At 53.8% G+C, this 17,125-nt stretch overlaps 1 protein-coding gene across 6 annotated transcripts in view; it reads right to left on the bottom strand.

Annotated features, from left to right (window-relative positions):
* The window catches only part of MAP4 (microtubule associated protein 4), a 159,692-nt gene that overhangs the window by 63,510 nt on the left and 79,057 nt on the right, over nt 1–17,125 (bottom strand). For all 6 annotated transcript variants that reach the window (XM_040064439.2, XM_058421112.1, XM_058421117.1 and 3 more), the window contains exons 5-9: nt 6,134–6,247; nt 2,981–3,091; nt 1,734–1,862; nt 1,010–1,084; nt 16–159 (exon numbers count right to left, since the gene is read on the bottom strand). In XM_040064439.2, coding sequence (XP_039920373.1) covers nt 16–159; nt 1,010–1,084; nt 1,734–1,862; nt 2,981–3,091; nt 6,134–6,247 — 573 coding nt within the window. The remainder of the gene's footprint in view (nt 1–15; nt 160–1,009; nt 1,085–1,733; nt 1,863–2,980; nt 3,092–6,133; nt 6,248–17,125) is intronic.

The following is a 17,125-nucleotide window of genomic DNA, read 5'->3' as shown; positions in this document are numbered from 1 at the left end:
CAGCCAGGACTTTACCTGGTGTGCAGCCCTTTGGTCCCTCCGTGGCTGCAGCCTCTCCTGGGAATGCTGAGCCTGGGGCAGGAAGGTCCCCGGGTGCTGCCGCTGCCGTGGGGCTCTCGGGCAGGCTCGTCCTTATGGCTTCCGTGGCTGTGGGGGGCACTGGGGGACACCAGCAGCTGGCATCAGCGCCTGGCAGGGCCTGGGCACACGGCCCCGGAGCTGCTGGCATTGGGGGACACCCCAGGGACGGAGGTCACCCTCGGCATCCCCGTCAGCTCAGGGAAAATCCCCTTTTATTGCCCACTCTCAGGAAAATTGTGCAGCACCCAGGAAAACCCTTGAGTCCCAGGAGAAGTGGTGAAGTTGGGGAGCCCCAACTCCAGCTGGGCCCCAGCCCCAGCTCCAGCAACGCTTCCCACCCATGAGCAGGGTGAAACTGCTCTCAGCTTCTTCACAGAAATAAAGATCCCATTATGGGGATCGAGTTTTGTAAGGCACACGAATTCCCAATGGGAGAATGTCCCAGTGGAACTTCAAAGATTTAACTGGGACCAGAATTTAAAGGCAAAATCCCAGAAAGGTTTGGGTGGGAAGGACCTTGAGGATCACCCAATCCCACCCCAGCCATGGCAGGGACATCTTACACAATCCCAGGTTTCTCCAAGCCCTGCCCAGCCTGGCCTTGGGCACTGCCAGGGATCCAGGGGCAGCCACAGCTGCTCTGGGCACCCTGTGCCAGGGCCTGCCCACCCTCCCAGCCAGGAATTCCTCCCAATACCCCATCTAACCCCACTCTCTTTCAGTTTCAAGCCATTCCCACTCCTCAAAGACGCACTTCCATTCTAAACTGATGTGAGCAGCAGGAACAGTGCTGTCCCTGGTCAGGTCCCACGTGGCTCTGTCCCAGCCTCGTGCCCCTTGAGGAGGTACACAAGGAGAGGAGCTGCTTCTGCTGCTCAGGAGCTCTCTACCAACACTTCCCACAGCTCAGCTCCAAGCTGCTTTTTACCTGGTGGCTCAACAAAGAAAGAGGTATCTGGTCCCTTCATGTCCTGCTGAGCTCCCATCCAGTATTCTTCAGGTGCTGTGGGAAACAAAGACACCGAGTCCAGCCCTGACCCCACAGGGCTTTGACTTTCCCAGTGGAAGGTCTGGGCTCTGCTGGGTTTGGAGCTCATCCTCAGGGAACTTTTCAAACCTCTCGATGAGAGGTACCAGAACTGTTCTTCCACGATTACTGGAGTGAAAGCTCCAAGAGTGACACCCAGCACCGACCCCAGGAGCCAAAAGAGGAGTTTCTCTCCTCAGTTCTGTTGGGCAAGTGGCTCTGGGTGACCCTGCCCAAGCAGGGGGGTTGGGAAAGCTCCAGCCTCAATCATCCTGTGAGCTCCTGATGTAGAATTCCAGAATGGTTTGGGCTGGAAGGGACCTCAAAGCTGATCTCCTGGGCAGGGACACCTCCCACTGTCCCAGGCTGCTCCAAGCCCTGTCCAACCCAGCCGTGGGCACTGCCAGGGATCCTGGACAGCCACAGCTGCTCTGTGCCCCCCGTGCCACCCTCACAGCAGAACATTCCCCCTGAACCAACAGGTCCATGCCAAGAGGAAACTTTCCAATCTTGACTCATTTTATGTGTCAACTCCCCACCAAGATTCTTTAGGATGTGTAGACTGGGATTTTCCAGCTGCAAACCCTCCAAACCCCGCCAGGAAGAGAAAACATTTGCTTCTCACCTGCTTTTCCTGACAGGAATTCAGTGCCTGACTCGAGGCCGATGAAGGCTGACGGGTCCAGAGCCTCTGCAGGGGAATACAGGGACCCCAGGAAAGGTTGCTCATGTCCCATCATGGGCCCATGTGGAGCTAAGGAAATAAAAAAACTTTGGTTCATCACCAGCTCCAATGACTCCTCTCCTAAATTTTAAGTCCTACCGCACTTGGACTGTTCTGGTCAGCAGCAGTTCAGATAAATCTGCATCAAATGTTAATTCTGCTTCACAAACCGTAAATTCAGTATTTAACAGAACTTTCTGACAAGGTGTGAGAGAGTAAACACAGGGAACTTATTTCCTTTGGCTTTCTGCTTCTGCTCCCATGAATTCCTGCTGATAATCCCTTATTAATCCAATATTAATATAATAATCCAAGAGTTGAAATCCTGAAGAGCACTGCAGAAACAGCTCCTGAGTATCTGGGTTTCAGCCATTGAAACAAGAGCAGGGAAAAAAGGACTTGTGAATTTATAACCTTAATTTTCAGTACAAGTGTCTTGGGTTGCAATGCAAGATGTAACCAAGTTTGTATTCTATCACCAGGTGCCAAACCAGCTGGGGCAGTGTTTTCTTTATCCCTTCCAGGATCCATCCTCCCTGCAGGGGATCTCTGCTGTTCCTGGGCCATCCGGGCTCACTGCAGGGCTGGGACAATTCCATCATCCCATTGGGAGATGCTCCACCCAGGGGAGGAGCCCGGCATTCCCACCTGGATCAAACCTGGGATTGGGAACAGCAGCACAGCCTGTGTGCACTGGAGTGCCAGAGGAACTCTGGACTCATTTCACCACCACTGGACCTTCAGAGGAAACTCCATCCTTCTACAGGATCATCTCTGCTCCAACAGAACCACATCTGTCACTGCAGGAGGCTGGATCAGGCTGCTCCCAACACCCTGACCAACAGGGTGTCAGGCTGTGCTCTGACTCTGTCAGTGGTTTCTTTTTGTTTGTTCGCTTTTTTTGTACTACTGCATTTTTATTTTAATTTTCCCAGTAAAGAACTGTTACTCCTCTTCCCATATCTTTGCCTGAGAGCCCCTAAATTTCAAAATTCTAATAATTCGGATGGAGGGAGTTTACATCCTCCATTCCAAGGGAAGCTCTGGCTTTCCCTGGCAGACACATCTTTCCAAACCAAGGCAAGATGAAGGCACCAGAGGAAACCCCCCAGGTGCCAGCTGGGGAGGGATGTCCATGAGGAGCTCACCGAGGATGTCCCTGGCGGCATCGGCGTGGCCCGGGAACAGCGGCACGTTCTTCATGTCCGTGGGGAAGGCCAAATCCGGCAGGTTCTCCCCTCTGCGCGTGCTGAAGGGGTCTGGCAGAGACACAACCAGGCAGGGTCACCACACAGGGGACAAAGGAGCACGACTGGAACTAGAGGATGAAGGTCCCAGCGCTGCACTTCCAAGGAAAAGCTGCTTTGGGGATTCTTCACCAGGAGCAAAGCCCTTCGCAATCAGAATTTACACCCAACAGGAACGCTCAGTTGCTCAGGTTGATTTTTGGGGAAAGGGGATCATGACTGCTCCTGGAGAAATTGTGCTCTCCCCTCCATGAGGAACCATCTGCTTCTGCCCTGATAGACACATCTCATGAATGTGAGTTAGGAACAAGGGCTCAGCTCAGCCCAGAGCAGGGGAAGGTGTGGAACCTCTGAGCTCTCCTAGCCAGGAACTGCATCCCAGTATGAACTGGACACACTGGTATTTTAACCAAGTTACTGGGAAATTAAATCATCTCCCAGTGTCCCAGGCAGACTGGACACCCCTGGAAGTGCCCAAGGCCAGGCTGGACAGGGCTTGGAGAACCTGGGATAGTGGAAGGTGTCCTTGTCTATGGCAGGGATGAGCTTTAAGGTCCCTGTCATCCCTGCCCTCTGGCAGTGGGAGCCATTCCCTGTGTCCTGTCCCTCCAGCCCTTGTCCCCAGTCCCTCTGCAGCTCTCCTGGAGCCCCTTCAGGCCCTGCCAGGGGCTCGGAGCTCTCCCTGGAGCCTCCTCCTCTCCAGGTGAAGACCCTCTTTCCAGACACTGATTTCCTCCAGTTAAACCCAGTTCAGAGGATTTGGTTGAGGGCTGTGGCTCGTTTTCATGCAGATGTGCTCCCTGCAGGGCTGACAGCCAGCCTGAGATGTTCCCATGCCCACAGTGTGCTGGGATGTCAAGATCAGGTGAGCTGAGTGAATTCCTTTATAAACCTGTCAGATGACTGGAGATGCCAAGACAACATCTTGCCTCGGAGCAACGTGTAGAATATTTTGATTTCAAGCTGTTTAGAACAGTATTGCCAGGTCTGAACAACTGCCTCCCTTCCAATTAAAAAAAAAACAAATCCCAAAAAACAAAGGGGAAAAAAAAAAAAAAAAAAAAAAAAGAAGATCATGACTGGAACCAATTTAAAACTAAAAGAGATCCTGCTGATGTTCCCTCTTTGCCCAGCAGTTGGATGATGTGGAAAAAATGGGCAACTCAGAGCTCTGCTCCAGAGGGAAAAGGGGAGAAGTGGGAGAGCTGAAATTTCCCCTCTTCCTCCCCAAGGAACAAGGAATTATAGGGATGGTGGTCAGGAGATCCTTTACACCACCAGCCAGAGAATCCTCTCCTTGGGAGGGAAATCATCCTCCCACCTTCCAAAGAGTGGGCACACAAATCCTGAATAAACCCACAGATTTCTCTGAGTCTGGTGTTCCCATTTTTCTCCTGTTGACAAGTCCTTGAAGCTGCTCTGTGCCCTCTGGTCCCTCTGCTCCATTCTGGGAACTCTAAGCACAATCTCATTTATCTCCACCTGGAAGAGCAGACACTTTGATCCTGAACTTTATGTGGTGCCTGTACAGGTGTGCAAGACATTCCAAGGGCATGAAACCTACAGAAATGTGCCTTCATGCAACAAATAAACTAAAATATTCCTATTATTCAGGTCAAAAGGACACTGGGTGATGGGCCAGGTGTGTAAATTGTTCCTAATTAACAAATTTGACACTTGGCTCTTGAGCAGAACGACATCAATGTCCCACTCCTGTACCCACACAGCAACAAACCCAACAAACCTGGGGCTCCTCCAGTTCTTCCATGGATAATTCCTTACCCTTGTAAAAATGCAGCAGCTCTTCACAGATTCTCTTACAGAGATTCCGTCAGTAAGAAAATCACTGCACTAAGCAGGCCTACAGTACTCAAAAATCTATTAAATAAAGAAGTTCCATCCTGTATCTTTCGAGGTTGATTGCCTGGAATAATCTGGGCAGGACAGACATTTCTCGGGTGCTCCTGGAGCCAGCAAGCAATTTAATTTCAGAAAATGAGGGGAAAAAAAAAAAAAAAGAGGAAATGGAGGGGAGGCCGCTGGGTGAAGGTGTAACTGTTTGCAGGGCTGGGTTACACAAGGTGCAGCTCATCTCCAGCAGTGCCAGCAGCTGCACAGGCTGCAGGGACAGACGTGACAGAGGGACGGGCACTGCCAGGAGCCTGGGGACACATCTGGGGGCTTTGCACTGAAACCCACACTGCTCACAGCATTCCCCAAAAACTGCTCTGGGCACAGAATCCCACAACTGTCAGAGCTGGAGAAGAGCTCCAAGATCATCAACTCCAACCTTTGACCAAACACTCTCAGAGCACATCACAAATTGTTGTGTCTGCTTGGGTTTTGAACACCTCCAGGGATGGGCACTCCAAACCTCCCTGGGCAGCCCCTGCCAAGGCCTGAGCTCCCTTTCCATGGGGAAATTCCTGCTGCTGTCCACCCTGAGCCTCCCCTGGCCCAGGCTGAGGCCGTTCCCTCTGCTCCTGTCCCTGTTCCTGGGAGCACAGCCCGACACCCCCGGCTGTCCCCTCCTGTCAGGAGCTGTGCAGAGCCCCAAGGTTCCCCCTGATCCCCCTTTTCTCCAGGCTCAGCCCCTTCCCAGCTCCCTCAGCCTCTCCTGGGGCTCCAGCCCTCTCCCAGCTCCATTCCTGGACTCCAGCCCCTCAGGGTCTCTCCTGCTGGGAGGGGCCCAGAGCTGCCCCCAGGATTCCAGGGGGTCCCTCAGCAGGGCCAGCACAGGGGACAATCCCTGTCCTGTGCCCACCCTGGGGCTGGCACAGCCCCATCGGCCTCCTGCCCACCTGGGCACCCCTGGGCTCGTGTGCAGACACTGGCACCGGCCTTGCCCAGCCCCTGTGGCCAGCCTGGAATGTTCCATGAGGGGACAGTGCCCTGAGGCCCTTGGCCTGGCTGCTCCTCACGCAGATCCCAGGGAAGCCAGGGAGCAGGGGCAATCCAGGGGAGCGCAGGGACGGAGCCGGGAACGCTGCCAGCAGTCCCTGAGGCCCCCAGCTGCTAAAATCAGGGGTGCTCCAGGCTCCGGAGCCATCCTACCAGCCATGTCCATGGGTTTGAAGCACAGGTCCCTCTCCTCCGCTGACCAGGAGTCGTTGCGATCCAGGAACTCTTTGTAGGACATCTTCTCATCCATGATTTCTCCTGGGAATACTGACATGGGAGAAGAAGATGACCCAGTCAAAAGCCAAACGTTGAAACATTTAAAAGGGATCGCTGCACCGCGTGACACTGGGATGTGACGTGCCCAGGATGTGATATCCCCTGATATTAGTTGTTTTACTGGTTTGACCCAGCTCTTCAAGCACAGGATTAACGGAATAACGGGGATTTCTGTGTCCTGATGCACAGGTAAGATCAAGAACAGACTCACATGGAAGCGCTGTCCTGGTCCAAAGCCTCCAGTTGTACAAAAGGAACAAAACCCATAAGTCCTGAGGCTTCAAACGGGACAAACTCAGTGGAGAGGTTCAAAATTAATACCCAAAGTAATGACTTTTAGCTTTATTTCCATTTTAAGGAGGCCTGAATTTGTCAACTCTTCTGAGGACAACTTTAGAGTTTTAACCTGGTTTCAGTTACTTCTGGAAAGAAACACAGAAGTATTTACAGTGACTCCTTCTCATCCCCAGTACAACATCCTCTGCTCTCTGCAAAATCATCTCTTCATGCTTTGGACATTTTTTACCTTCACTTAGGCCGACAACACCTACAAGCCTGGAGCTGGGGAGATGAAATTTATCACAAAATATCCCTGGATTTAACCCTTAATTCAGTGCAAAGCTGCAGTTAATAAAAACAACCCCCATGTTAAGGCAAAGAAGGACCAGAAGGGGAAGAATTCATTAAAAACACGACCTTGGTTTGTAAAATCAACAACCTGGAGGTGTCAGGTGAGCTGAGAGCTCACAGCAAGGTGGGCAGAGAGCCAAATAATAATAATAACAATAATAATAATAATAATAATAGTGATAGAGAAAGAATAAGATGAAAAATGGCTTTTGTGGGGCTTGGGGTTTGTTTTACATCATGAAGAAAGGAAAGGCCACCGGTACAAATGGGTTCAACAATTTGCTCAGAGAGTTTGGGTTTAGAGGAGCAGGAGGGGATTCCTTGGAGCTGGAAAGATGTCCAGACCTCTGACTAGGGGCAAATATTACATATTACTTCTATTTAATCATATAATTAATCCCATAAATATTTAGCAATAATCTAAACAATAATTTAAACAATAATGCATTTTATAATAATATAATATATTGTATCATGTATGTTGTATATGTTATAAATAAATGTAACATATAAATATATAGCATATATTATATAGCACATACATTTTATATATATATAAAAAAGTAATAGTATAAACTTTGGAATAGATTTTATGTTTTCATGCACATTGTACTATATAATATATATTTTATAATGTATAGTTTATATATATATTAATGTGTTTTATATTGTATACCCATACATTATATAGTTTTTATATCTTTATAAACACATGTAAATTACGTATGATACATTATTCTACAGATATTTTTATTTATATATACACACAGACACACAGATATATATGACACACACAGATATCTATAAATAAAAATAAATGAAGATGTGCAATGACTAATACAAATAATGTAAATATCACTTCCAGTCAGGCTCTGGAGCTCCAAGCGCCGCCGTGTGCCCAGGGTGTGGCCCTGTGAGCTCCGGGATGTGTGACACTGTGTGTGACAATGCGTGTGTGACACTGTGTGTGTGACAATCACTGTGTGTGTGACACTGTGTGTGTGACACTGTGACACTGTGTGTCGCTGTGTGCGACAATCACTGTGTGTGACACTGTGTGTGTGACACTGTGTGTGTGACACTGTGACACTGTGTGTCGCTGTGTGCGACAATCACTGTGTGTGACACTGTGTGTGTGACACTGTGTGTCGCTGTGTGTGACACTGTGTGTGTGACACTGTGTAACACTGTGTGTGTGACACTGTGTGTGTGACACTGTGTGTGTGACACTGTGTGTCGCTGTGTGTGACAATCACTGTGTGTGACACTGTGTAACACTGTGTGTGTGTGACTGTGTGACACTGTGTGTGTGTGTGTGTGTGTGACACTCCGTGTGTCCCCATTCCGGCCGTTCCCAGCACCCTCAGCAGAGCCCCCCCAGCTCACCCCAGGAAAGGAGGAGCTCCCTGGTCCCTCTGGGGGTGACACGGAGGGCAGCGCTCAGGGACACTGCGGCGCTGGCACCGTGTCCCCATGGCCGCCCTGGGCCAGGGCAGCACCCAGCTCTGTCCCAGTTCCCACTGGGTGTCCCAGGGCAGCACCCAGCTCTGTCCCTGTCCCACTGGGTGTCCCAGGGCAGCACCCAGCTCCGTCCCTGTCCCCACTGGGTGTCCCAGGGCAGCACCCAGCTCCGTCCCTGTCCCCACTGGGTGTCCCAGGGCAGCACCCAGCTCTGTCCCTGTCCCACTGGGTGTCCCAGGGCAGCACCCAGCTCTGTCCCAGTGCCCACTGGGTGTCCCAGGGCAGCACCCAGCTCTGTCCCTGTCCCACTGGGTGTCCCAGGGCAGCACCCAGCTCTGTCCCTGTCCCCAGTTCCCACTGGGTGTCCCAGGGCAGCACCCAGCTCTGTCCCTGTCCCAGTGCCCACTGGGTGTCCCAGGGCAGCACCCAGCTCTGTCCCTGTCCCACTGGGTGTCCCAGGGCAGCACCCAGCTCTGTCCCAGTGCCCACTGGGTGTCCCAGGGCAGCACCCAGCTCTGTCCCTGTCCCACTGGGTGTCCCAGGGCAGCACCCAGCTCTGTCCCTGTCCCAGTGGGTGTCCCAGGGCAGCACCCAGCTCTGTCCCTGTCCCAGTGGGTGTCCCAGGGCAGCACCCAGCTCTGTCCCTGTCCCACTGGGTGTCCCAGGGCAGCACCCAGCTCTGTCCCTGTCCCCAATTCCCACTGGGTGTCCCAGGGCAGCACCCAGCTCTGTCCCTGTCCCACTGGGTGTCCCAGGGCAGCACCCAGCTCTGTCCCTGTCCCAGTGCCCACTGGGTGTCCCAGGGCAGCACCCAGCTCTGTCCCTGTCCCTGTCCCACTGGGTGTCCCAGGGCAGCACCCAGCTCTGTCCCTGTCCCAGTTCCCACTGGGTGTCCCAGGGCAGCACCCAGCTCTGTCCCTGTCCCACTGGGTGTCCCAGGGCAGCACCCAGCTCTGTCCCTGTCCCAGTGCCCACTGGGTGTCCCAGGGCAGCACCCAGCTCTGTCCCTGTCCCAGTGCCCACTGGGTGTCCCAGGGCAGCACCCAGCTCTGTCCCTGTCCCAGTGCCCACTGGGTGTCCCAGGGCAGCACCCAGCTCTGTCCCTGTCCCTGTCCCACTGGGTGTCCCAGGGCAGCACCCAGCTCTGTCCCTGTCCCAGTGGGTGTCCCAGGGCAGCACCCAGCTCTGTCCCTGTCCCCAGTGCCCACTGGGTGTCCCAGGGCAACACCCAGCTCTGTCCCTGTCCCAGTGGGTGTCCCAGGGCAGCACCCAGCTCTGTCCCAGTGCCCACTGGGTGTCCCAGGGCAGCACCCAGCTCTGTCCCTGTCCCCGTTCCCACTGGGTGTCCCAGGGCAGCACCCACCCATTCCCATCAGGCCGTACCAGGCCGTACCAGGCCGTACCAGGCCGTACCAGGCCGTGCCAGGCCGTACCAGGCCGTGCCAGGCCGTGCCAGGCCGTACCAGGCCGTGCCAGGCCGTGCCAGGCCATACCAGGCCGTACCAGGCCGTGCCAGGCCGTGCCAGGCCGTGCCAGGCCATACCAGGCCGTACCAGGCCATACCAGGCCGTGCCAGGCCGTGCCAGGCCATACCAGGCCATACCAGGCCGTACCAGGCTGTGCCAGGCCGTACCAGGCCATACCAGGCCGTACCAGGCCATACAGGCTGTACCAGGCTGTGCCAGGCCATACCAGGCCGTACCAGGCTGTGCCAGGCCATACCAGGCCGTACCAGGCTGTGCCAGGCCGTACCAGGCCGTACCAGGCCATACCAGGCCATACCAGGCCATACCAGGCCGTACCAGGCCGTACCAGGCCATACCAGGCCGTACCAGGCCGTACCAGGCCATACCAGGCCGTACCAGGCCGTACCAGGCCGTACCAGGCCGTGCCAGGCCATACCAGGCCATACCAGGCCGTGCCAGGCCGTGCCAGGCCGTGCCAGGCCGTACCAGGCCGTACCAGGCCATACCAGGCCATGCCAGGCCATGCCAGGCCATGCCAGGCCGTACCAGGCTGTGCCAGGCCGTACCAGGCCGTACCAGGCCGTACCAGGCCGTGCCAGGCCGTGCCAGGCCGTACCAGGCCGTACCAGGCCATACCAGGCCGTGCCAGGCCATACCAGGCCGTGCCAGGCCATACCAGGCCATACCAGGCCGTACCAGGCCGTACCAGGCCGTACCAGGCCGTACCAGGCCATACCAGGCCATACCAGGCCATACAGGCTGTGCCAGGCCGTACCAGGCCGTACCAGGCCATACCAGGCCATACCAGGCCGTACCAGGCCGTACCAGGCCATACCAGGCCGTACCAGGCCATACCAGGCCGTACCAGGCTGTGCCAGGCCGTACCAGGCAGTGCCAGGCCGTACCAGGCCGTACCAGGCCGTACCAGGCCATACCAGGCCGTACCAGGCCGTGCCAGGCCATACCAGGCCATACCAGGCCATACCAGGCCGTACCAGGCCGTACCAGGCCATACCAGGCCGTGCCAGGCCGTGCCAGGCCGTGCCAGGCCGTGCCAGGCCGTACCAGGCCATACCAGGCCATACCAGGCCATACCAGGCCGTACCAGGCCGTACCAGGCCATACCAGGCCGTACCAGGCCATACCAGGCCATACCAGGCCATACCAGGCCGTGCCAGGCCACGCCAGGAGCTCCCAGGTGCAGAGCAGATCCCCCAGAGCCGCTGATCCGCGCCCACACACAAATAACCGGGATTTCTGACACCGACACGCGCTGGGAACCGGAGGTGACCGCAGTGAACTCCGCGCCTCCCTCCCGCTCCTGCCAGGCCAGCAGGACCCCCGCAGGCTGTGCGGCCCCTCCACCTTCCCTGCAGCCCCCAGAGCAGCGGGCTTTGGCACAGCCACGCTGGTTTTCTGCCAGTTTTGGCTTTTCTTCAGCTAAAGGACTCGGTTTGCCGTTCAGCAGGAGCTCCCAGGCCGGGGAACATCACCTCTGCCTCCCGTGACAAAGGACAGGGGGACACGGGGAGCACAACAACCCCCGTGCGGCCCGTGGAAAACCCAGCCTGGGCAGCGCTGTCCGAGCCTGCAGCAGCTGAAATCCTGATAATTTCAGCAGAAAAGGTTTTATTAATGTTTGGTTTGATAATATAGCGTAATTTTGGTAACATTTTATTTAGCTTTGCGAAGTGCTTTGGAAGGTAAAGTGCCACTGCAATGTGTCAAGAGACATTATTATTATTTACCATTATTCGTGGTACAGAACAGCAAGGGATTTAATTAGATTCCACTGTAAATTCCTCTAGACAGGAGCCTGTCATTTGCATGCCTATAAAACTATTTAAAGCAAAAGACACTAAAAGCCCTTGACAGTGTGAGGAAGAGCCTGGGAGCAGTTAAAAACATTCAAGAACTTCTTCAAAGATGATGCTATGATATTATGACATTAACAGAGTGCTGGGTTGGACCCACACTGAGGCTGATGGAGAGCACCCACAGCTTGAACTCTAAATATTTGAAACCAATCTATTTGTTAGCATGAAAAATACATTGGCATATTGCCACGATTGAAGGTTTCATAGGGAAGAACGTAAAATAAGGGTCAGAAAGGTAAACCTGACAAAACCCCTTCACTTTGAGGGGGTTTTTTAGTAGCCAGGTTGTGTTCATGCCTTTAAATACAGAGGTGAACCACAAACAGGGCTGGAGGAGGAAGGAGCAGTGGGAAATTGCTATGGGAAATATTTCCATTTGACAGCAGACAAAACCAAGTTGAGCAAAACTCTGGCAGCGTTCGCAAGCCCCGAGCTGCAGCAAAGCCCCAGAGCCGGCTGGAAGCTGCATCGGGAGCAGTTGGGAGCTGCCTCTGCCAAATCCTTCCAAATCTAAACCCGAGACTGCAATACTCTTCACACAATATTTTCACAACAGATGCAAATTCAAAACCCACCGCAGCCAGCGCTTCCCGGCAGGAATCCCGGTGCAAGGAGGGATGCAGGCAGCTCAGGAGCAGGGTGGGGAACAGGGACAAACCTGGCTCAGCCAGGACCGAGCCAGAGCCAGGACAGCAGAGATTTCCAGATCACAGCAAAACCCCCTCTGCTATTCCCAAAATGTTTTCCAAGTCTTTTGCCATGAAGTGGACACTTCCAGCTTATTTGTTGTCCCCACCCCATCCCAATATTCAGCTTCCCCTTACCAAACACAAAACGTGATCTCAGATTTCCCAAGGACTGGGCAAAGAGGATTTTTCAGTTCCAAACCCAACCTCCCAGAACACGTGTTCTGCCTCTGACCTACCAACAAAAGACACAAAAGTAACCGAAAGGAGAAGCCAAACTCCTCTCCAAAGGCCCGGTGCTGCCTGTGAATGTGCACTGGCAGCAGCCAACGCACACTCCACACAAAATGCAAATCTGACAGATCCCACAGACCCGTAAAGCAATTTTAGCAAGTATTAAAGCAAGCTGATAGCTGAAAATCCGGTTACGAGCCCTGATAATATAAACCAGTGTAGGATTAGAGCTTACAAAGTCTTGCTCAAAGGAAAAAACAGACCATGAACAACGTACTTACAAAGCAAACTCGCTTCTGAAAGTAAAAATAAGGATCCCATGCAAGAAGCACCTTCCCTGCACTGATGCCGGGGCAGGATGAGGGTGGAACGTTCAGCAGGGCTGCTGACGGCGTGGAATCGTTTGTTTGATCATCCCTCTGCAAAGGTCAGCGCGGTCACATCGAGCAATTCACAGCTAATCCGGCCAAAAGTGCCCTTGTGGCCACCTAGCCACCGTGCCAGGCTGGGAGCTGCGGCAGGACAGGCTCCTGGAGCTGCTGTCACGCAGGACATCCCACGGGGAAATGTCCAGCCAGGGGCTCTCTGAGCACAGGATTACACTCTAAAGCCTTTTCGTTGCAGGAGATGCTAATCTTGGGAGGTCACTGGCCAGACCTCCAGCTCGGGGTTAAGTATCTTCAAAATTAATGAGAGAGCAGCCAGGAATGAGCCCTGCCAGCACCCAGCAGGGAAAATGGGGAAAGGGAGGCTCGGGAGCTTCGTCCCTGCAGAGGATCTCGCAGGGAATTTGCAAAGAGCAGCCTGGGCTGGGTGCTCCTCAGAGCTGGCCTTGCTGGGACCCCCACAAAGAGCAGCACTCTGATCAGCCACGCCAGGGAATCCCCAGCAGGGAGTGGGAGTGCCCCCCACACGTCCCCCTGTGCAGGGTGTGGTGTCTGCAGCCTTAGAAAGGAGCTTCACAATCAGAGTCAGAGCACGGCTTGGGCTGGAAAGGACCTGAAAGCCCATCCAGTGCCACCCCTGCCATGGCAGGGACACCTCCCACTGTCCTGGGCTGCTCCAAGTGTCCAGCCAGGCCTTGGGCACTGCCAGGATCCAGGGGCAGCCACAGCTGCTCTGGGAATTCCAGCCCAGCCAGGAATCCCTTCCCAATCTCCCATCCATCCCTGCCCTCTGGCAGTGGGAGCCATTCCCTGTGTCCTGTCCCTCCAGCCCTTGTCCCAGTCCCTCTGCAGCTCTCCTGGAGCCATTTTAGGGTCCAAGATCCCTCTGGAGCCTTTCCTTCTCCAGACTGGATGCTCTAAGGATTCCAGAGGAGTTTTAGACTGTTTTGGTGCCTGTGTGAGGAACTGCCTGCGCTCAGGAGATTTACTCCCAGGAATTCTGATTCCCATCTGAGGGATTCATGAGCACTTTGCCTGCACGTCCTGATTTTCAGGCACACACCCCTTCAATCTGCTGCCCAGTGGTGCTGTACAGGCCGGGAACATCAGGTAAAAACCACAACAGGCAGCCAAGACATTCCAGGGACATTATTCCCGGACATTATTCAGGGGAAGGGAGGCAAAAGTTTCACCTAAAAGGTCACAGGGTCCCTCCCCCAGGATGCTCAGGCTCCCTTTGTGCCTGCTGGCTTTGAGTAAACATGGAGTATCTTGCAGGAGTATCCCCTCAATGCTTTATTATCGGTCTCATCACTTTGTAAAATAAAATACTGTCTAGTTCAGTTCAGAGTGAAGGGTCTGAAAATCTCTGCGAGTGAGTTTTGCAGACAAGCTTCACTAATCCCCCAAATCTAAGGGATAAGCACAGACAGGAACTACACTGAAAAGATGTCACCCAGCCACCCAAAGGGAGGCTGCACATTTCTATCCAAGGGGATATGAGCTCAAGATCCCAGGAAGTTTTTGCATTTAATGAATATCTAGAGCACTAAGCTGGCAGCCCTGATGGAGGACAGCTCACCCAGAGCAGAGCTGCCAGAGCTGGTTACTCCCTCCCTTTGCTCTTCAAAGAGAAATGCAGCAATTCCATTTTATTGAAAACTAAAATCTAACGGACCAGAGAGGCTGGGGAGTGCCCAGCCCTGGGTAACTCCAACCCCAGCTGAGCAGGGCACGAGCAGAGTCTGCTCTCCCTGCTTTGGGCAAAGGCGCTGGGCTTAGGCTGCCAGAGGCTCCTTCCAGCCTCCTGAGCCTTCACAGCCTCCTCACACCCAGCTTCTTGGAGAAAAGACATTTCTGCCCCTGCAGAAGAGAAAGGTTTAACTCCCAGGCGCCAGTGCTGAGCTCGAATCTGGCTGAGATTATACAAAATACTTTAATTTCATAGAATGGTTTGGGCTGGAAGGGACCTTCAGGATCATCTCATTCCAACCTTCCACTGTCCCAGACTGCTCCAAGCCCTGTCCAACCTGGCCTGGGACACTTCCAGGGATCCAGGGGCACCCACAGTTGCTCTGGGAATTCTTTCCCAGTCTCTCCCCAGCCTGTAGGGAACAATCCCTTCCCAATATCCCACCCATCCCAGCCCCCTGGCCCTGGGAAGCCATTCTCCCTCGCCCTGGCACTCTCGAATCCCCACAATGAGAAGCAAATTAAATTCCACCACCGAGCTGGATGGCAAGAAGATGATCAGTAATCTGTTAAAGGCCCTGAAGAAACTGCAGGGCATTTCAGAGGGTGCTGACAGCTCCAGAAGGGTTTTACTGCTTTCCCTCTGAAATTCCATGAGGTTACATAAGCCTGAATGCTAAAAGGGCTCCGTGCGTACGACTGTCAGAACCGGTATCTCCAAACTTCTGAGATGCAGAGTCAGTAACTTGAAAGTTCAACACAAGGTTCATGTTCTGCCTTGTTAAAAAAAAAAAAAAAAAAAAAAAATCTGCAAGGAAAAAAAAAATGCAGTTGCTACAGTTTCTTGTCCAGCTTTTTTTTTTCCCCCCCTTCCTTATTTCTCCTTCCCAGAGGGAATTTTCCGGCAGCGATTGCTTTGTCATCAGCTGGGAGGTGGAACCATGGAGCTCCCCTGTCCCACCTCTGCTCTAATTGCTCCAGCTCTGTTCTGCAGCTCCTGCTTCCCACTGGGAATGCCAGCTGCTCAGGAAGTGAGAAATCCTTAGCACGGCTCAGATTTATTCCTCAGAGCCCTGGATCACGGGACAGCTCCCACATCTCCACACTCCTCACCTGGAACCACCCACCACAGACTCATCTTTTAATAACAAACGCACCTGAGGCTCTATTTTTAAACAAAACACTCCTAAAGACTTATTTCCACTGCACTGGAAATACACCAGGGGTTGGGAGGAGGAGAGGGACTGGGGACAGGGGATGGAGGGACAGGACACAGGGAATGGCTTCCACTGGTGAGATGGGAGATTGGGAAGGAATTCCTGGCTGGGACAGAATTCCCTGGATCCCTGGCAGTGCCCAAGGCCAGGCTGGACAGGGCTTGGCGCAGCCTGGGGTAGTTGAAGGTGGCCCAGCTTGGGCTTTTTGGTTGTTTTTTCTCAGCCAAGCGGAACAACTAAGACACTTCTCCTGTTTCACCTGGGGTTCCTTCCTAAAGCCATGATCCCTCTGCACATCCTTGGCAGGGAATATCTCAACCCACAGCCAGGCAAAACCCCCCAGACCTGTTCAGCAGGCCCAGGTGATGCAGAAAACATCTCCTATGGAAACCCCAGGACTGAGGCAGCTGAATCCCTCCTCCATTCCCTGGCCTTGCATCCTGCCTCAGAACTGAGGAGAAGAACGCACAGGAAGATCTGTGGGCACCCTGCCCAGGCTGCCCTGCCTGAAATGAGTGAAGCTGAAACAGGATCAATTCTGAGGCAAAAGAATCCTAATGAGGAGTGGGCACAGGAGGCCTGTCCAAACCTCACTGTGCTGGCACAGGGAGAGCCCCAGAGATCCCAGAATCCTGGAATCATCCAGGTTGGAGAAGATCTCCAAGGTCATGGAATCCACCCTGTGCCCAATGCCCACCTTGTCCCCAGACTGCAGGACATGAGCAAAACACAGTTCACCACCCCCCAAAAAATATATATCTGGGAGGGATGTTTGATTTTGTGCTGTCTCGTAACTGAGGATGCTGTTTAACCTTCTTCCTCTCAGTGAGAGCACACTGCATCTGACTGAATCAGGGAATTGGTGAGGTTGGAAAAGAGCTCCAAGGCTTTGAGTCCAAGCTGTGCCCAGTGCCCAAATTGTCCCCAGAGCTCTGAGTGTCACATCCAGCTGTTCCTTGGACACCTGCAGGGATGGGGCACTCCAAACCTCCCTGGGCAGCCCCTGCCAAGGCCTGAGCTCCCTTTCCATGGGGAAATTCCTGCTGCTGCCCACCCTGAGCCTCCCCTGGCCCAGGCTGAGGCCGCTCCCTCTCCTCCTCTCCCTGTTCCTGGCTGTCCCCTCCTGTCAGGGAGTTTTGGAGAACCAGCAGCTCTCCCTGAGCCTCCTTTTCTCCAGGCTGAGCTGTGAGCTCTCCTCCTCCCTGTGCTGGCCTGGCCAC

The sequence above is a fragment of the Hirundo rustica genome, chromosome 1 (assembly GCF_015227805.2).
Source record: "Hirundo rustica isolate bHirRus1 chromosome 1, bHirRus1.pri.v3, whole genome shotgun sequence".
In the NCBI taxonomy this organism is placed as follows: Eukaryota; Metazoa; Chordata; class Aves; order Passeriformes; family Hirundinidae; genus Hirundo; species Hirundo rustica.
The sequence above is the reverse complement of the archived record's forward strand: the minus strand, read 5'-3'. Positions and strand labels throughout refer to the sequence as shown.